At 44.4% G+C, this 21372-nt stretch overlaps 1 protein-coding gene across 1 annotated transcript; it reads left to right on the top strand.

The window, feature by feature from the left end:
- The first annotated feature begins 5179 nt into the window (after positions 1-5179).
- Positions 5180-6180, top strand: LOC134208107 (RNA-binding protein squid-like). The gene has a single exon (XM_062684191.1). The coding sequence runs from the start codon at positions 5249-5251 to the stop codon at positions 6104-6106; it is 858 nt and encodes a 285-aa protein (XP_062540175.1). The 5' UTR covers positions 5180-5248; the 3' UTR covers positions 6107-6180.
- The last annotated feature ends 15192 nt before the right edge of the window (positions 6181-21372 follow it).

The following is a 21372-nucleotide window of genomic DNA, read 5'->3' on the forward strand; positions in this document are numbered from 1 at the left end:
AGGTACGAGACGGCGTGGAAAGCAGCGAGATCCACCGGAAATAAGGAGGAATGGTCCACCGAAAATTTAGGGGGTTTGGTGTCAGGCCCTGCAAGCCAGCCTTTAAAAAACTCACGCAACGAACAATCAACAAGAGAGTACGGACCGGAACCATCGGCGAAGACCACTGCGACGAAAAGGGACTAGCGATTGGAAACTCGGTTCGTGGAACTGCAAATCTCTCAACTTCATCGGGAGCACACGCATACTCGCCGATGTGCTCAAGGACCGTGGATTCGGCATCGTAGCGCTGCAGGAGGTTTGTTGGAAGGGATCAATGGTGCGAACGTTTAGAGGTAATCATACCATCTACCAGAGCTGCGGCAACACACATGAGCTGGGAACAGCTTTCATAGTGATGGGCGATATGCAAAGGCGCGTGATCGGGTGGTGGCCGATCAATGAAAGAATGTGCAAGTTGAGGATCAAAGGCCGGTTCTTCAACTTCAGCATAATCAACGTCCATAGCCCACACTCCGGAAGCACTGATGATGATAAGGACGCATTCTACGCGCAGCTGGAACGTGAGTACGACAGCTGCCCAAGCCACGACGTCAAAATCATCATAGGAGATTTGAACGCTCAGGTTGGCCAAGAGGAGGAGTTTAGACCGACTATTGGAAAGTTCAGCGCTCACCGGCTGACGAACGAAAACGGCCTACGACTAATTGATTTCGCTGCCTCCAAGAATGTGGCCATTCGCAGCACCTACTTCCAACACAGCCTCCCGTATCGGTACACCTGGAGATCACCACTGCAGACAGAATCACAAATCGACCACGTTCTGATTGATGGACGGCACTTCTCCGACATTATAGACGTCAGGACATATCGTGGCGCTAACATAGACTCTGCCCGAGCAGCACAAGTCAGACAGAAATGGTTGCAGCAACTTGATTGTGACTAAATTATCATATAACAGTTACAGTAACCTATGTGAAACATGTGTGCTGCTAGGGTGACCACTATCTGGTGATGGTTAAACTGCGCCCAAAACTATCCGTCATCAACAATGTTCGGTACCGACGACCGCCGCGGTACGACCTAGAGCGACTGAAGCAACCTGTTGTCGCCATTGCATACGCGCAGCATCTCGAGGCAGCGTTGCCGGAAGAGGGTGAGCTCGATGGGGCCCCTCTTGAGGACTGCTGGAGTACAGTCAAAGCAGCCATTAACGACGCAGCGGAGAACAACGTCGGGTATATGGGTCGGAGTCGACGGAACGATTGGTTCGACGAAGAGTGCAGACAGATTCTGGAGGAGAAGGACGCAGCGCGGGCGGTCGCGCTGCAGCAAGGTACCCGGCAGAACGTGGAACGTTATAGACGGAAGCGGAGGCAGCAGACCCGCCTTTTTCAGGAGAAGAAATTCCGCCTGGAAGAAGCGGAGTGCGAGGAGATGGAACCGAGGAGATGTGCCGGAGTGCGAGGAGATGTGCCGTTCTCAAGATACACGCACGTTCTATCAGAAGCTCAACGCATCCCGCAAAGGCTTCGTGCCGCGAGCCGAAATGTGCCGGGATAAGGATGGGAGCATCTTGACGGACAAACGTGTGGTGATCGAAAGGTGGAAGCAGCACTACGAGGAACATCTGAATGGCGCTGAGAGTACAGGCAGTGAAAGTCAAGGCAGCGGAAGAGATGACTACGTCAGTTCAGCGGACGATGGAAGCCAACCAGCCCCCACCTTGAGGGAAGTTAAGGATGCCATTCAACAGCTAAAGACCAATAAAGCAGCTGGTAAGGATGGTATCGGAGCTGAGCTCATCAAGATGGGCCCGGAAAAGCTGGCCACTTGCCTGCACAAACTGATAGTCAGAATCTGGGAAACCGAACAGCTACCGGAGGAGTGGAAGGAAGGGGTTATATGCCCCATCTACAAGAAAGGCGACAAACTAGAGTGTGAGAACTTTCGAGCGATCACCATCCTTAATGCCGCCTACAAAGTGATATCCCAGATCTTCTTCCGTCGTCTGTCACCATTAGTGAACGAGTTCGTGGGAAGTTATCAAGCCGGCTTCGTTGACGCCCGCTCGACAACGGACCAGATCTTTACTGTACGGCAAATCCTTCAAAAATGCCGTGAATACCAGGTCCCAACGCACCATCTGTTCGTTGATTTCAAGGCGGCATACGACAGTATAGACCGCGTAGAGCTATGGAAAATTATGGACGAGAACAGCTTCCCTGGGAAGCTTACCAGACTGATCAAAGCAACGGTGGATGGTGTGCAAAACTGTGTGAAGATTTCGGGCGAACACTCCAGTTCGTTCGAATCGCGCCGGGGACTAAGACAAGGTGATGGACTTTCGTGCCTGTTGTTCAACATTGCGCTAGAAGGTGTCATGCGGAGAGCCCGGTGTAACAGGGGGGGTACAGGGGGTACGATTTTCAACAGATCCAGTCAATTTATTTGCTTCGCGGATGACATGGACATTGTCGGCCGAACATTTGCAAAGGTGGCAGAACTGTACACCCGCCTGAAACGTGAAGCAACAAAAGTTGGACTGGTGGTGAATGCGTCAAAGACAAAGTACATGCTTGTGGGCGGAACCGAGGGCGACAGGGCCCGCCTGGGAAGCAGTGTTACGATAGACGGGGATACCTTCGAGGTGGTCGAGGAATTCGTCTACCTCGGATCCTTGCTAACGGCTGACAACAACGTTAGTCGTGAAATACGAAGGCGCATCATCTGTGGAAGTCGGGCCTACTACGGGCTCCAGAAGAAACTGCGGTCGAAAAAGATTCGCCACCGCACCAAATGTGTCATGTACAAGACGCTCATTAGACCGGTTGTCCTCTAGTATTCGAGAGACGGGTGCTTAGGACCATCTTTGGCGGTGTGCAAGAAGACGGTGTGTGGCGGCGAAGAATGAACCATGAGCTCGCCCAACTCTACGGCGAACCCAGTATCCAGAAGGTAGCTAAAGCCGGAAGGGTACGATGGGCAGGACATGTTGCAAGAATGCCGGACAGCAACCCTGCAAAGATGGTGTTCGCTTCCGATCCGGCAGGTACGAGACGGCGTGGAGCGCAGCGAGCGAGATGGGCAGACCAGGTGCAGAACGACTTGGCGAGCGTGGGGCGTATCCGAGGATGGAGAGATGCGGCCTCGAACCGTGTATTGTGGCGTCAAATTGTTGATTCAGTGTTATCTGTTTAGATGTTAACCAATAAAATGAATGAAAAATGAATGAAATTCCAACAACGACCAAATGCTTCCTTTTTTTCACAGCACAGAGCCGTAGATGTGCTAAATAATCCTTACTGATAAAATTGTCTACATTCCATAAGAATTTTAGGATATTTGTATCTGTTGTTGCATCAATATGGGTACACTTGAACCCCACATTAGTTACCCATACAAAAAACAATCTGAAAAATTCAAAAAAACATAACTTCATTCTTAGGCTTATAATTTTGTTTGGATTTGACAGATTTAATTCGACAGAATGAAGAGTTGGCTCGAAACAATATTTATTGCGCAAATATCATAGAAAGGGGATCGTGTCTCCCCAAACTCAAAGATTGCATGCACTGTCGAATTCCATAACAAAAAATTGTCATGAATACCCACAGCAAAACTTCTTCGTATGCTTTCCCGTGGAGATATTTTCGATTATCATCTTTCTACTTTTTCTTATTCATGTAACATCAACGCGCAAATTGTGAATCAATTGGCTGTGTTAAATCGAAAATGAGAAAGGGGATCAAACTTTTTGTTAGATGCATCTGATATTTTTCCGAAACGCCTTTTACGTCAATTATAATTAATAGACCACCGGAAAGAACATTCGGAAATTTATATAACCTGCTAGTCCACCTCTGCGAAAATCCTTGAAAAAATATCAGAATGTTTCAAAAAATCTTGGAAGGGTGTTTCAGCAAACCCGCAGACCGCGGAATATTTTCGACTGTTTTTGTAGGATCTCTGAACAGCTAAATCTTTTAATTTTCCCTCTTTGAAGTAAGATCTCAATTGATCTCTAAATATAAAATACTGTACATTTTATTTCATTAAGTAAAGGGCGATCAATCATGGTTTCGCCGATAGCGTTGAGAGTCCATTGTACGGCTCTGCTGTAAATTCCTTGTTTTAGAGAATCAAAAAGATTTTTTATGAGACGTGTTCACCTCTCGACCTCTAGGCTATCCATAAGATTCTAGCATCCTTAAAATTGTAGGCTGCAACTTTCATTTTAACGTTTTCACTTCGTAAATTCATAGACCCCCAATACTCATTTTCGTGACCCAATAGCATAATTATGTGCGCTTTACAAATAAATTACATAATCACAGCTTGTTGATGAGAAATAAACTACAGGGACCTCCAGTTAGCCTTACGAGCAAAGGCCTAAGATTGCCAATCTGGAGATGGCGAGTTCGATTCTCTGCCCGGCCCTCTGCCCCTTTTTCAAAAAATTCAAAAGTTTCAATTAATAACTAAGAAAATTCAAATAGAACACTAAGTGGAAAAGCAGGCCAAGTTCCAGTTGGAATGTGAGCCATTGAAAAGATGAAGAAGAAAAAAAATTCTAGAGTTAATGAATTGAATTAAATTTGGGTTGAAAAATTGGATATAGAGCAATAAATTTTCCATAAAAATGGATCACAATAAATCTCGAATGCGAACTACTCAAACTTAACTAGCTCAAATGAAACATATTTACTTGTGACTACGTATCAACATCAGTAAAAAAAAGTGTACTTATTCAAGCTTTATCAATTGTGCGCATCATCTTATTGTTGTCATCTTGTAATTAGAAAAAGCAGAGTACGGATGACTGGGTATGGATAACACACGAAAAATAACTTAAATTTATCAACAAACAATCAAAAATAGCCGTCACCGCAGCAGTGAGTCGGCGCAAACGTTTACCTGTTCAACATGAATCAGAAAAGGCGATGAAGTAAACCGGTAACTACGACCACGCCTTCTTTCCAAGATTCATAACAGACTTACCTACCAGAGCTACTGTGCTGCCAACGAGGTATTCTGGCTAATCTACCTCTCAATTTCTCTTTGTCGAGGGAGGTAACAGCCGTTAAAAATTTAAATTTGTTTACCCTTAACCGAAATTTAACCGAATTAACAATTGCCTTTAAATATACCTCCATGTATCAAATAAATTTCTCTACTATCTAGCAACCGCAGTTGACGAAGTAATATTGACCGGACCATACTACACTGTGCATCGGAACGAACGAAAATGGCCGACTCGCAGGACCAGAGCACAAACCAGCAGGAAGTGGAAACCAACGGGAACTCTGCCCCCAACGACGACAGGAAGCTGTTCGTCGGTGGGCTGAGCAAAGAAACCACCGAGCAGGATCTGCGCACCCATTTCGGACAGTACGGTGAGATCGAAAGTGTGAACGTCAAGACCGACCCCCAGACGGGCCGCTCACGGGGTTTTGCGTTCATCATTTTCAACAGTCCAGAGTCGATCGATAAGGTCGTGGCATTCGAAGACCATACCGTCAACGGCAAGAAGGTTGATCCGAAGAAGGCAAAGGCCAGACAGGGCAAAATCTTTGTCGGCGGCTTGAGTCCGGAAACCACTGACGAGGAAGTGAAAACATTCTTCGAACAGTTCGGATCCGTGGTGGAGCTGGAGATGCCCTTCGATAAGATGAAGAACCAACGGAAAGGCTTCTGCTTCATCACGTACGAATCGGAAGCTGTGGTGACGGAGCTCTTGAAGACGCCTAAGCAGACAGTGGGTGGCAAGGAAGTGGATGTGAAGCGGGCCACCCCCAAGCAGGATGGCACCCAGATGGGTGGTCGTGGACCGATGCGAGGTAACATGCGCGGAGGTCGAGGCGGCAGAGGAGGCTTCGGTGGTCAGCGATCCTATGGGCAAAATTGGAGCGGCGGACAAGGATTCGGCGGTGGATACAACCAAGGCGGCTTCGGAGGAGGATTCGGTGGTGGATACGGCAACGGCGGCGGCGGCGGCTGGGGCTACGACAACTACGACTATTCCGGTTACGGTGGCGGTGGTTACCAGGGCGGCAAGCAACGAGGAGGCGGCGGCGGAAACCGGCAGTACCAGAGGCCGTACTGAATCCAAACTTTGTGAAACTGTCTAAGCATTTTTCTTATTTGAGCGGAATAAAGAGAATTTCAACTAGAAAAGCATTTGTAGTTTGTAGAATATTTATTTATTGAGATAAAATTCCTAACTTTGTTACTTTCAATAGTTATAACGCTTCATAACAAAAAAAAAACATTTAAAAAATAACTTTCAAGATTTTCAGGTGCTTGTTAAAGGCACTTTAAACCTCATAACACAAGCAACGACCAAAAGCTTGTGTATCATTCGCAACAAGAAACCGTTCCAATTCGAATAATAGCTTAAATCGTCTGCAACCTTCAGCCGTAAAATAACCGTAATCAAGCGTCGATTTCGTGATTTGAGTTCATTTCTCTTTCCCTATTATATGCGCATCTGCATCAGTTCCCATCCAAGTAGAAGCCACTATCGTCAGTCTTTCGGAGCCCGATGAAGATGCAATTTTAAGACCCTCAGCGTGTATTAACAGTTTCACACACGCATCGGGAATTAATCAGAGAATTTTCGGCGAATTATTTGACCCTTTGTCTCAACTTGAGGAGATTCCCGTGCCACGATGGGAGCCAAATAAAAAAAAAACGACTTTTTAGGGCGTTGCAAATCGTTCTTCCTGCTTCGGTGGCACTGACTCTTTCGGGCGGCTTTGAGCAGCTAAAGAATGAAAGTTGGAACTTTTACGCTCCCGGACCTGGCGCGGACGTAAAATTCAAATTACACACCAATTTTCCATGTCTGAATGGGGAACCGGTAGAACCCAATCCAAGTGGGACCGCTCCCTGCCGCCATCATCATCCGTCATCTTCGACACCATCATCGGCAAAATTAATGACGACGAAGCAGGCTTCGACTCCGGTGATTGTGTTCTTAGTTGCGGATGTAATTCGAGAAATTATAGTTTGGGGCCCGTTCGTCGTTGCCTTTCCGATCGGTGTGGCAGGGTGCTACCGTTGTGGACATCTCTGAATTTTCGCGAAAGGCCATAAAATCATTCCGGAGCAAAAGTGAAAATAGTTATGTTTTTGCCTTGTTTGAACGACAAAAATTTAACAAAAGACAATCATTTCACTCTTTTCACACTTTTTGCATTTTTTTAAATTAACATCAATACCGTAATCATAGGATGCCGTTTACCCTAAATTCTACGGTAAAGTAACCAGACATTCCGGATTATACTTGTTCCAAATTGCCAGGCATGTCGAAAAATGACCCGCATTCTATGATGAATCTGTAAAAGTTAGAGAATCTATGGAATCCGTAGGAAATAAGATGTTCAAAAAATCTGTAACCGATCCAAATAATCAGAAAAAAGAACTTAATTTGGGCAATCTAGAGGGTCTACTGAACTTGAAGAATGCAGCTTTGAATAATTTTGACAAAACTAGACAATTTTCCAAAACATTGAATAGAATAGGCATTTTGAAGGATCAACAAAAGTAGACTTGATTAGTCAGAATCTGGATAACGCAGAAATATCAGGAATCTGAAGCCTGGAGAGTCTAGAGAATGTAAGAATATTAAGAATTTGCATGTTTGCAGAAATAAAAATAGTTATAAAAGTTAGGGTTTCGGAAATGCTATGAAACGGAAGGTTCTGAGTTACTTCAAGAATAAGAAGTAAAAAATTAGATGTCAAAAAATGTGTGAAATCTGAAGCATCCGTAAATTTGTGAAGATCTAAATCAAAACAGGAAAATGTCTGAAACATCCGAATATTTCAAAAGACAATTTGATTTAATTGCTATTGGCGCTATCTAGTTTCAAATTACTGTTTTCCTTTGTTTTTCATTCTCCATACATTTTCCCGTATAATGGTAATTTTTTAGCGGATGGATTTTGTTAATTTCTCGGTCTACCTCAATTTGCACATCTTTTTAAACACCACGGGATTATTTTTCGATTTTGTACGGATTTTTTCGTGGGGTCAACTTAAGCAATCCTAAAGCCAGAAATAGTAAATACAAACCGCATTAAAAACGTTCACAATGTAAGTTTATTACTGTCGAAACGCTGACCTATTTGGCTGAAATTTGGTCCATAGCATCAGGGCATCAAGTAGAATAGAATAAGAGGGCGGTCCAACGAAAAAAAAATCAAAAACTCTTTTTTGAGTCACCTTAACCTACAGTCTACACCAATGAAAAATATTTCGCTTATCGAAAAGTCTCCACAAAAATCTCTTTTGAAAAGAATTGATATGCTTCCAAAATATATAATTCATACAGGTTAAAAATCAGGAGGGTTATGTATAAGACACGACTGCCCGTTAGTTATATTTCTGAAAAGAACGAATTTATTTTGAATAATATGCATTTCCAATCACTAAGAGAAACAAATCCAAAGCGAGAATCCTGCAAATCAATTTGACTTTTCGCGGTCGATAGCCAAATCACTAGAAACGTGGCCGAAGGGGCACCGCACGAACCGATACTGACTAACCATTATATTTTATTCCAGTCATCATGCGAATAAATCTATTGTAGCTTCTCGCTTAAATGCACGCCAAGTGATTATGGTTTGTACTTTGAAAAAGTTCGCTCGGATTAGGAAAAGAATTAATTAATTCTCGATACACATTTTAAATCGCCAATAACACCAACCAAGCTCAGAATCTAGCGAGAAAGTTTTACTGACCATGATTTTGCTATAGTCACAGTACAGTCATTTACTTTCTTCCGTGGATAATGTTGGTTCTAATCGATTTACGATTAATTTAAGAGGAGGGCTGGCACGACGCCATCCTATGATTCGTCGCTCCACCATTAATGACTGCTAGCGACGCCGCTGTTAACTGCTGCGGATAGAACACCGAACGCCGTCGATCGATCTCTTAACTTTTTTTTAACTTAAATTCAATTTATTTACATTTCTTTAGTGTGTGACAATTTTCTTACAGTTTAAGTGTTTGGCCTTTTGGCCCTTCAGCTTTATGAATGATTTGGTTATAATTATTTGAAAAGGAATTTTTTTTTTTATAGTTTGTCTAATTTATCATGTTTGCCTTTAGGAGGCATTAGTTACTTGAAAATTTAATAACCTAACTACTATGTACACTAATATTTACAATAAAAATTTGATAACCTAGATTGGAACTAGCGCCCTAATTGGAGCCTGATCCGAATGCAAGCAACGGACCCTAAACTTTTCTTTACACTCACCAAAGCGCTCATGTAAGGTTTTTATCCCGGCCAGACGGTGGACCTCGGATGTTCTTGTCCTGGGAGGGGTGTTGAGGATCATCCTCAGGAATTTGTTTTGGACCCGTTGAAGTTTGAGGTGGTGGGTTTTAGCGCAGCTCTCCCAGACCGGCATTCCGTATTCGATCACAGGGAGGATGATTTGCTTGTAGACAGCAAGCTTATTTGTCAGGGACAATGACGACCGGCGGTTGATCAAAGGGTACAGTAGTTTCAACAAGACGTTACACTTTGTCACCGTTTTGTCAACCTGCTGCCTGAAAATAAGCTTGCTGTCGAGGGTCAAGCCAAGGTAGTCGGCCTCATTGGCCCATTCCACAGTCGTGCCATTGAGGATGATTTTACAGTCCCCAGGCGGAACAAGTTTAGGGGATTTGGAGTGGGGGAAAATGATGACCTGGGTCTTCGCCGCGTTGATACAGATCTTCCAGCTGGTGAGGTACTCTGTCAGGGCATCCAGGCCTCGTTGGAGTTTTGCCACTAGCGCTCTGATCACTCTACCGTTGTAGACGATGGATGTGTCATCTGCGAACAGAGACAGAATGCCGCCTTCTGGAGGTTCTGGCATGTCGGAGGTGAACAGATTGAAAAGCAGGGCCCGAGGATACTGCCCTGGGGAACGCCTGCGACGATGTTGTGCGCATTGGAACTCGCTCCGCTGATTGAGACCCGGAATGTCCTTGCCGACAGGTAATTGTTGATGATTTTCACCAGGTAGCTGGGAAGATTGTAGCGTTGTAGTTTGTACACCAGGCCATCATGCCATACATTGTCAAATGCCTTCTCGACATCGAGTAAGGCCATGGCGGATGTTTTCGAGACAAACTTGTTCCGTCTGAGGACGTTGGTAACTCAGGTCAGTTGGTGTACAGTTGACCGACCGCGTCAGAAACCAAAATGTTCCTCGAGCAAAATGTTGAGATTTTGGGCACACTGAAGTAACCGATGATGAATAGCTTTTTCGAATAGCTTGGAAAACCCTGAGAGAAGGGTTAAGGGTCGATAACTTTTGGGGGAGGAAGGATCCTTCCCAGGCTTCCGGATGGGGATGACTTTCGCTGACTTCCAGGACGATGGGAAGTAGCTAAGCCGGAGACACTGATTAAAGATCAGCGAGAGGTGCTCAAAGAACGGAGCACTCATGTGTTTGAGCTCGAGATTCAGGATGCTGTCGAAGCCTGGGGCCTTCATGTTCTTCGACGATTTGATATAGGCCGTCAATTCGTCAGCTGAGATCTCCAACTCCTCCGAGAAGTCGTTGGGAATCAAATGGATGTTGTTAGCATGCTCGTTGACGGCTGCTTCGTGTGGACTGACGATGTTCTGCCCAAGATTGTGTGAGCTGACGAAGTGACGACCTATTTCAGCGACCTTCTCTGCAGGAGTTATCAAGCGATCCTTAGAGCCATTATTGTCTAGTGGGATCAAAGGTGGAATGGGCCGAGGCTTGGATTTTAGAATTTTGGTCATTTTCCAGAACGGCTTAGCATAGTCTGGGAGAGTGCGGATCTTATTCGAGAAGTCGTTATTTTTGAGGTCCACCATTCTGGCCTTGATAATTTTGTGATTCGATTGCAGCGTGCCTTAAGCTCAGGCAGTCCAGTACGCTGAAACTGCCTGCGAGTGACATTCCGCAATCGAATCAAATCTTTGGTGAGTGTATCGATGTTTAAGGAGTTGCTTACCTGCCGAGCCGTCGGTACGTGTTGCTCTCGGGCCGCCGTGATCGCCTCCTCGATAGCGCACAGCTGGCGGTCGATACTTTCCGGCGTCTCCGGACGCACCTCGTAGTCGACGGTGTTATCGACGCACTGCTGGAAACGCTGCCAGTTCACTCGGTGGTTGTTCCGCCGTAACTGCTGGTGCCGATTGACCGAGGAGCCCAGTTCCGCCACCACCGGATAGTGATCCGAACTGAGCTCCTGGTATACAACCGGCTGCGAGACGTGATCACTCAGGTTTGTTACGTAGAGGTCGAGCGTTGCGTGGGCACCGGACCCACTCGGCGAATCCGGGCTCAGGATCGTGTAGTGGCCTTCCTCCATGTCGTTGCTCCAGATGGTGCCGCTTCGCTTGCCGCGCCCGTTCCCCCAGGCTTGATGTTTGGCATTCAAGTCGCCGGCAATGATATACTGGCCTTGCCTCCGCGTCAGCTTGACGATGTCCTCCGAAGGGCAGCCGATGATCCATCGCCGGCTTTGGCTTGCGTTGGACAGTACGCCGCGATGAGCGCGATTGTGCCGACCGAAGTGGTGATTTCGACACCGACGGCCTCGATGACACTGAGCTGGAAGCTTGGAAGCAGACGACAGTTGATGTTGTAGCGAAGAGCGATGGCCACACCACCTCCCCTGGTCGGCCGGTCGAGTCGCACGATGCGGAAGTCCGGGATGTTGATGTTCACCTCCGGTTTTAGGTGCGTTTCGGTGATGAACGCCACGTCTATTTCCTTCTCCTCAAGGAAATCCTTCAGCTCGATTGTTTTGCTCTTTAGCGAGCAAGCGTTCCAGTTGACCACGCCCACCCTAGCAGCCATTTTCAATGATGAACATGCCAAGTGTGAAGACCTGGTCGAATCGGGTTTTGCAGCCGCGCAGTCGAGTGGCGAGCTGCGCGAAGATCGGCATCAGTTGCTCCGGAGTGTACAGCGGGGCAGATTCTTCCGGTGGGACGGCATCGTTCTCCGACTGCCGACGGAACCCAGGAGGAGGAAGCGGGGGCCATTCGCTGGTGGATGGTGCCGACGATGCTGGAGCTTGGACCGATGCAGCTGCCACCGCCAGTCGCTTGTGCGGCTGTAGCGGTGGGAGTATTGGAATCACACGACGGGGAGCCGGGATAGCTGGAAAGTTCACCTCGTTGATTACAGGAACACGGTTCTTCTTCGGAATGGTCCTGGTGGAAGCCTTCTTCCGGATTTCCAGGAACTCGGCTCGCTTTGGGCAGCCCTTTGTGGTGGCCCGATGTTTGTCGCCACAGTTGGCGCACTTGGGATCGGCCACATCCATTTTGTCGCACTCGTCAGTCGGATGGGGTTCGCCACACTTGTTGCAGCGCGGCTTCATGCGGCAGTTCCTGGTGCCGTGCCCGAAATTGAAGCAGTTGGTGCATTGCGTGACATCGCGGTGCACTGGCCGATATCGCTTCCAGTCAACGACGGTGTAATTTATAACGCCAACCAGCTTCAGGTCCTTCCAGGCAGTGGAGCCGTGCTTCAGATGAATCAGGTAAAGCTGGTCGCGATATTTCCTCGCCTCAAGCTCTGCTTGGAGCTCTTCCTCCTTCATGTCGTGAAGTCCTCGCAGCAAAGCCTTGAGCGGCTTCGTGCCGGGGTGGTCATGAGTGTAGTACTCATACTTGTGGACCTCGAGGAACTCCACGACGGATTGATGATGGTCCCTGTTGGCCGGCATCACTTTCACGCCCTCGCTGCAGAGCCGAAAAGTACATTTCAGCCCCTTAGCGATCAGCTGGCGAATTTTTGGGCGTAAATCCGGCGGATCGCCCTTCACAAACACGGGCGGGCACTTCTCCTTCCGCTCCGGTTGCACCTGCGGCAGCTGCGATTGCTGCTTCTTCCTCTTTTTCGGCGGATTGCCGGCGTCATCAAGCGGCAACGGCGAGAACACGTTGCTCTGCAAAAGCTGCTTGGAGGGGTTACCCGCGCCTCCAAGAGCAGTGCGCTTAGGCACTTTTCCAGCGACCGAATCGGCCACCGAGTCTCCCATGACGGGTCCGGGAGAAAATAACGCCAACGCGACGAGCGAAAACGTAAACAGCGAAAGAACGAGAAAAAACACTTCGAAAAAATGCGCGAGCAAAAAACACGTCCGTACGTGTTGCTGTCTCGAACTGGAATGAGATGTTCAATCGTCGATCGATCTCCTTGGAATCTCGAACAAAAATGACGCACGCACGCGAAACAAGGCTCATCTTATGCACAAAGAAAATGAAGTGGTGGGTCATTAGTCCCGCCCTTACAGTAAATGTGGAAATTCGTAATCAAAATGTCTAGCCAGATCGTTTGCCAAAGAGGCCGGGCTTTTGGTGTTATATAATTGAATACAAGAAAGCTACTATCTCGCGCACGCGCAGTATTTTTTCATTGGTTCCATCGGATAGCGGTTGTATCGGTGTGGCGAAAAGCGACCGTGTACCGCTCAATAAGTACAAGTCCAAGTCCTGGTATTAGGCGGGACGCTAAACAGACCAGACACGACGATCCTCCGACGAGACGGGAGGTTTGCGCACGCCCTATAAGCCGCTTTTAAAATCAATCATTACGAACGATATAGGAGATAATACCGAGGATAATACGACTCGATATTATTGGCAACGACTTAGGCGACGAATAAAGGATCACGATTGGAAGCTTGGAACATGGAACTACAAGTCACTAGGCTTCGCAGGTTGTAACAGAGGATAATATACGATATTTTTTTTTAATTCTTTATTAAGGTGTAATAATGTACGATAAATTACATCCCTGTAACTTCTACACCGTTGGTAGCTGGTTCTCTGACCTTCGCCGCATGGCTCACCGCCCATTCCTGTTCTTCAGTAAGCCTCTACTGGCCTCCAGCGACAAGAACGTAGTGGGTCAGTACGGTATATTTCAGATCCCTGTCATAGTTTAAGCAGCTGTCCAGAAAGGTTATGATTACGTCCGTAACGTCGATAATCCTCCTCCATTCTCTGTCCCCGCGCTTTCATCGTGGTTTGTCACCACTGTTTTGATGACCCTGGCTAGAGTAGGGCCGTCTGTTTCACATCGACCGGCACATCCAACCCACCACGGGCTTCTCCTTCCCCTCCCACCGGCGGTGATCAATAAAAACCACTTCGTCTGGCAAAAGTATATTGTAGCTCCTCCACAAGTATATAATGAATCGATGTGCTTCAGTAAAGGTGTGGGCCAAAGTCCTCTATGCCTGTATTAGTCGAAAAAATAACCAAAACATTGCCACCCACAGTGGGCGGGTGAAGTGAAACGTCACGTCTGTTATGAAAAATGTACTGAGTATGCCAGACGTGACGTCACATTCGGTTGTCATCGGCCATCTTCGGCAACCCAGCTGAGAGTTTCTCTCTCAAAAGCGCGAAAGTTCGTTGAACAAATACTACTTTAGGGTTTGGACCACACCTGTAGTAAAGCACATCGATAATGAATGCTCCTTGAACATTCCCTATATCCATAATGCAACGTACACACCAGTCAAGCAGTTCGACGAACATTGACTCCACCCCTAAGAAAACGCTTCGGTTGCTGCTTTGTTTGAACGTGTGTGAAGTTGTTCGAACAACAATTTGACAGTTGGCGGCTCGGTTGGAAAAAAATTAAAACGGTTTGATTTTGGTTTGAGTTGTCGGGGGTGGAGTCAAGGTTCGACGAACATGTTTGAGCATTTGTAGTGAAGTTGCACAAACCCCCATATATTTTTTGATGATTGGTGCTCAAGTTGGCGCTCCGGTCGTTCGTATGTGATATTCTTGGTCGAATAAATTGATTGTTCGTGTCGCTGTTGATAAAACTTGATGGATGTTTGAATAAACGAGAGGTGGAGTCAATGTTGGTCAAACTGCTTGACCGTGTGTACGTTCCATAATAACAGAAAAACATAACCACTAACACCATAATGGAACAGCTGCTGCACTCATACGGCTTGGTGAGTGTAAAAGCGCTGTCCCACTTTCACGTCTCGGCCCTCGCACTGTTTGGGTGACAGATTCGCCGTATAACAGTTTGAACTGACAGGGCAAAATATCACCCAGCCCTCTATTGTTCCCCAACAGATGGAGCACTTAAAAATAGGGTGTGTGGTCAAATTGTAGACACAAAAAAAAGAATGCTCTCTGAACAGAGTAGAAGTGCGCGGGTGCGTAGTTTAGTATTGTGAAGGTAAATTGTGCAGCCTTTTGGTGCAGCCAGACGTTATAGTTTCAAAAATTCGAACAGTTTCGTCGGGAAATTTATAACTGGAATACTGCTCAGTTGTATTTTTGCACGAATTTGCAACCGAATTTTCTCGAGTTTTATTTCGTTCAAAACAATAGAAGATGACGTCATCAGCAACAAAAAATACTATTTCATCGACATCATAACAGTTTGACATTTGAATTGGCCTCGGAAGATTATTTTTTCGTTTTCCAGTATAAAACATGTGCAGCTTATAGCTGCTACTGAAGATGCATTTCGTGTTTTATATCTTTGACAGTTATAAAATGTAAAACTCGGGAAATAAATGTAACTATAACTGTATTGTGATTTTTGAGATATTATAGCATTTTGCTCATTCACCTCTGCCTCGTTTAGTTGTGCGCTGCTAAGGTATTTTATCATATTGTGGTACTTACACAATTCAAGTGTAGAATATTACATAACAAATTAAACACAATTGCTCCACTAAGATCCACTTAAACTATATACCAAACTCTACAGAGGCGAAAAAAAGCAAAAAACTACTAAAACTCGAACAATTCTACTTTCCGTAAAGGGACGACAATATGCTGCATACCTTAGAAGCTAATGTGGAAAAGCTCACCGAAAGCTCGCATCGGTTTGACATTGGTTTATTTACTTTTTGCATGGCGCACAACTCGGCGCATGGGACCCGGCGCGTAACCGGTGGGCCAGTCTGCTAATTTTAGAAGAGAATCGCAATAACATTTACTAAAGATGTCCTTAGTACAACAAATGAAATTGAGATTTTCACGTCCGAATGTGTGAGTGGCGATAAAAGAAAAACAAACACTCCTAGATTGTGCTACTCAGCAAAGTTTGGGTTAAAATGAGTATATTTCAATATATTTTTTGACTCCTTCGCAACCATTGTGATGACTCGATCAATTTTGAGGTTATGAGCAGAAGGAAAACAAACATGTATTTACACATGCCGAATTGCACATCAGTGTGCGAGCGTTAAACGTCACTCATCTCTATACAAGCTTTTATAGCATGCAAGTAGAGACGAAGCTTCGCTATAACACTTTCACTACTTTATCGTTTAATGAAAAATTGTTAACAACGCGCACGTTAAGATTAATTTACACAGAATCACTCGTAAATAATTTAGCATTCCAACTTTTGTTTCGATGATGTATTTCTCGCCGGAGCCTCCAGGATCGTGGAATGAAATACAACGGAAACTGCAGGTGTTTTGGACACGTTGGTTGAGAGAGTATTTGCCAACTCTTACAAGACGAGAAAAATGGCTGCAGGTAGATTTCATAGATTCAAACTCAACCCACTTCCGCTTAGCATACGTACGATGATCTGACAGCTTATTTGTATTGGGCGTTCATCGGCAAACTGATCTATGCTGTCAGTTGCCGACATCGTCCCCCCCGTAACACTGGTCATCGCCACCAGTTTTACCCTCTTTAGCCACATCCAACACAGCCAATTTTGATACCGACCTTCTCAGTAACCCCCTCGCAGTTTGAACTAGTGCCTGCCTAACTCGACCATCTCCACTCACAATCACTTCTAGTACTCGTCCTCTCTCCCAGTGACCTCTAGTTGAGCCATCCAAAATAAATACTAAATCTCCCTCGGATATAGGCTTAACGTCTGCAAACCATTTTTCTCGTCTTGTAAGAGTTGGCAAATACTCTCTCAACCAACGTGTCCAAAACACCTGCAGTTTCCGTTGTATTTCATTCCACGATCCTTTCAAAGCCCCAGCGAAATCATCCGGTTCCATTCCTGGTTGTCGACTCCCTGTAGAACTGCCCAATAAAAAATGGTTAGGAGTAAGCGATTCACTTTCTTCAGAGTCAATGGGAAGATATGTTAAAGGTCTGCTGTTCACGATCCACTCCGCTTCAACCACCATTGTTTGGAGTCCTTCATCATCCAACTTTGGATCGGTATACGCAGATTGCATTGCCGTTTTACCGCACGAACCATTCTCTCCCAGGCACCGCCCATATGTGGGGTGCCTGGGGGAATGAAAAGCCACTTCGTAGCTGTACTAGTGAAACTAGCCGCCAAATCACCATTGATGCGATCCCGTTGTTCTCTTAGTAATCTCTTAGTAATAATGCTCCTTGGAAGTTAGTACCATTGTCTGAATATATTTCAGACGGTACTCCACGACGACATATAAATCGTCGTACGCACTTGATACACGATTCAGAGGATAAATCATGAACGACTTCTACATGCACCGCACGTGTACGGTAAGACATGTAAAAAGGGCGATCCAGCGCTTAACGTTACTTCTGCCCACTTTCACCAAAAAAGGTCCAAAATAATCGAGGCCAGTGCTGTCATGGCAAATCATGAGCTGGTTACTCATACATTTAAAATTTTGCGCCCCTTGGAAAATCCGCCCATCAAACTTTATTGATTTGAAAATTGCGCCCCACGCCTAAATGTGAATAAATTCATTCAGGCTATCATTTCACTCCAACAACGAACTTTTTATAAAAGGCTCTTAGACCCATAGTATTGTATACCAATCGACTCAGCTCAACAAACTGAACAAATGTCTTTACGTCCACGTCCGTTGAACTTCGCCTGCACCCGACATTTTTTTCTTTTTTTTTAAGTTTCGTCTCCACAAATTTAGGTATCTTCATTGAACAAACATTCCATAAAAATGCTTGTTTTCACACTCCTAAACTTTACTTCATTAACAGTTTTACGCCCATGTGTTTTAGACGTTTAAAATGCTTCTGGGTAACTTCAATCGTCTAGTGGCATGTGCTAAAGAAATGTCGGTTTGATTCCTACCCTAGTAAAAAGATTTTTTTTTCGGCATCGGAAAATTTATCACTAATCAACAAAAGTGTTACATGAGAGTGCTGTCCGTTGTCTAGGCCAAGACAAATTTGTTATCGTGGTGTGTCACGGTAAAATAAAAAATAAAAAAGTGTACCGGCTTTAATTTTAATTTTAAATGTTCATCAATCGACCAAAACAAACTATTCACTATAAATGCCTTAGAGCAATTAAATTGTACTCCAATTGCTACTAAGGCCGCCCTCACATGACTCACAAGACCGCCCAAATCCCAATGAAGGTCTCAGAGTAACCATAATGTACTCAAATCGAATCTGTGTCTAACTTCATGGGTTTCAGACGTTCGCTGACTCATTATGGATGCCTCGAATCAAACATATTGTACTAAAATTGATTCTATGTCCGCACTACAAAACTCAAAGGATCTATCAACTTACTATGAAGGCCTCAGGGTAAATCAAATCTATGTTCGCCCACTCAAGGGGCTCAGATGATCACTCATTTCACAATGAACACCTCAGGCTCAGAGTAATCAAATTGTACTCAAATCGAATCTGTGTCCGCCTTCATGGGACTCAGATGATCGCTCGATTCACTATGAAAGCCTCAGAGTAACCGAATTGTACTCAAATCAAATTCATATCCACCCACATGGGACTTAGACGATCACTCATTTAACTATGAGCACCTACGAGTAACCAAATTGTAATCAAATCGAATCTGAGTCATCCCCTCATGGGACTCTAGCGAGGGCTCAAGACACTATGAACGTCTCAAGGCAACAGTTTTGAACTCAAACTCATGATGTATCCGCCTTCATGGGGCTCTGGCGAGCGCTCAATTCACTATAAACGTCTCAGAGTAACAATCTTGTACTCAAATTCATGTTGTTTTCCCCCTTATGGGACTCTGGCAAGCGCTCAATTCACTATGAACGTCTCAGTGCAACAGATTTAGGCTCAAACTTATGCTGTGTTCTCCCTCATGGGACTCTGATAAGCGCTCAAGTCACTATGAACGAATCAGAGTAACAATGCTGTGTCCGCCCTTATGGGACTCTGGGGGGCACTCAATTCAATAACAAATTTTCAAAACGACTTATCTGCTTTTGTAAATAAAGATTCAAACGCCGATTTGACGAATCTAATGGCACTCCCACACAAACCAACACCATAACAGGTAGCCGAAGCCTTCACTTACGTGTAGATGGTGATGGTTAGCGTGGGAGTGCCATCAGATTCGTCAAATCGACGTTTGGATCTTTATTTACAAAAGCAGATAAGTCGTTATGGAAATTAGGTATTGAATTCACTATGAACGTCTCAGAGTAATAATTTTGTACTTAAATTCATGCTGTGTCCGCTCTCATGGGACTCTGGCGAGCGCTCAAGTCACTATGATCGTCTCAGTGCAACATATTCAGACTCAAACTCGTGCTGTGTTTGCCATCATGGGGCTCTGGCAAGCGCTCAAGTCACTATGAACGCCGCGCCCACGCAAAGTATCCAGTAGACTCGCCCAGGAAACAAAAAGTTGTCGAATTCCGAATTCGAGTTCGAATTCGAAATTTGAGTCAAAATTTATAGGAAAATACACCTCCGACATTCGACATTCGATTTGGAAATTGGTTCTGATCGCTCGATTGTTGGTATGTTACAGAACAATTTCACAGAACATTGTACGATGATTAAATGAACTTTGCTATTTTTGAATATTTAATATAAAATGTTGGGTACTTAATCTGCCCATGATTTTATAGTTGATATTTGGAATTACTTGAAGACAAATATCGCAAATCTTAAATAATTTACCCGTAAAAACTTAAATGAGGTTTGAGACATGCAACTTATCGATGTTACAACGATTGAATTACCGTAGTAAATGCGAAAGTAAGTTAAATTAGATATCATGGGCAGTACTGTTCACATTTTACATGTAATTGAATTTAAGAAAGATTTATTGGAGTCGAGCCAGCCTAGGGCTGAAAGTCTTCTTAATAAAGATACAAAAATAAAGAAACAAAAAAGGTTTTGTTTTCTTGTTAGTAGATTTGTTCATTTTAAATTAACATTTCCAAAAGCAATATGATGAAATATGGTTATTATACACGGATCGATCAAACAACCTAAATTTTGAGTTGTTTTAGTTGTCTCATTCCACCCGATGATATCAGAATCAGAAAAAGTAAACCACCTAACGATAGCAGTTCAACGGGGAATTAAAAATTGGGTTGAAGGGGTTTATCTCAAACTTAGGTTTTTTGAACCTATTCAAACCTTTCGTTAGGTGGAAACAACTTAGAATTCAGATACTTTTCTACACATGATCAAACGCAAACTCAAATCAAATACTAAAGCTCAGGCTGACCCATTCGACTGAAATTTGGCTTCCCCCAGCAACGATCTAGAATTAAGGAAATTGAACTTAATTTTGACCTGTTTGAACTTCATTTTGGGTAGATGAATTTAACCATGTGGTAATGAGAAATATCTTAGGGGGGTCTGGCATACCACGATGGAAATTGTGCCTTTTTTCGGAAGAAATGTAGAAAATATATACATGCTTGCTTGTACTGAATGTATCCGCATAACAATTTCATTGAAAATTTTCATAACTCTTTAATAAAAAATAAATTATTTTTATGAAGGAATTAGTTGAATGGCTTATGTCTCTACTAATTACTAGGGCAATCCACATTTTTTGTAGATTTTGACCCCCTTCTCCTATAAACCTCAACGTGTTTTTTTTAACAAAAAAACCGTACTATCACACTTCACATATTTTTGGTAGTTTTCAACCAAGTGAAAATGTTTTGATGCCAATTCAGGATTCTGTTAGCATTGGTTCCACGATGTATGATTAAACTTTCAACTTTTGTATCTTTAAGTCCAGAAAACCTTTTAATATTCAATTAGAGGTAGAAATTCTTTCCAAATATGATTTTCCCAACTATAAGAAGTTTCTACGAAATCGCAAAGTCCTGCTGCTAATAGCTGAGGTCTTTACAATATCACTTTTTTTTAAACTTTATCCGGGTTTCTAACAATCTACTTCTATTTATTGTGGATTAAAACTATGAGACGGTTAGTAAATGTTATTAAAAAGTAGTGTACGATTGCTGTAATAAGAAATAAATTTTAGGTTTATTAAAATAATTGAATTGATCTCACATCGGCACTGGGACCATCCCCAAGGATTCAAACAAGCGCTCATTCTACTATCGTCTTAGAGAAACCTAATTGAACTCAAAATGCTACTGTGCCCGCCCTCATGGACTCAGACGAGCGCTCAATCCACTATCATCCCATGAGTGCAAC

This window comes from Armigeres subalbatus, chromosome 1, assembly GCF_024139115.2.
Source record: "Armigeres subalbatus isolate Guangzhou_Male chromosome 1, GZ_Asu_2, whole genome shotgun sequence".
In the NCBI taxonomy this organism is placed as follows: domain Eukaryota; kingdom Metazoa; phylum Arthropoda; class Insecta; order Diptera; family Culicidae; genus Armigeres; species Armigeres subalbatus.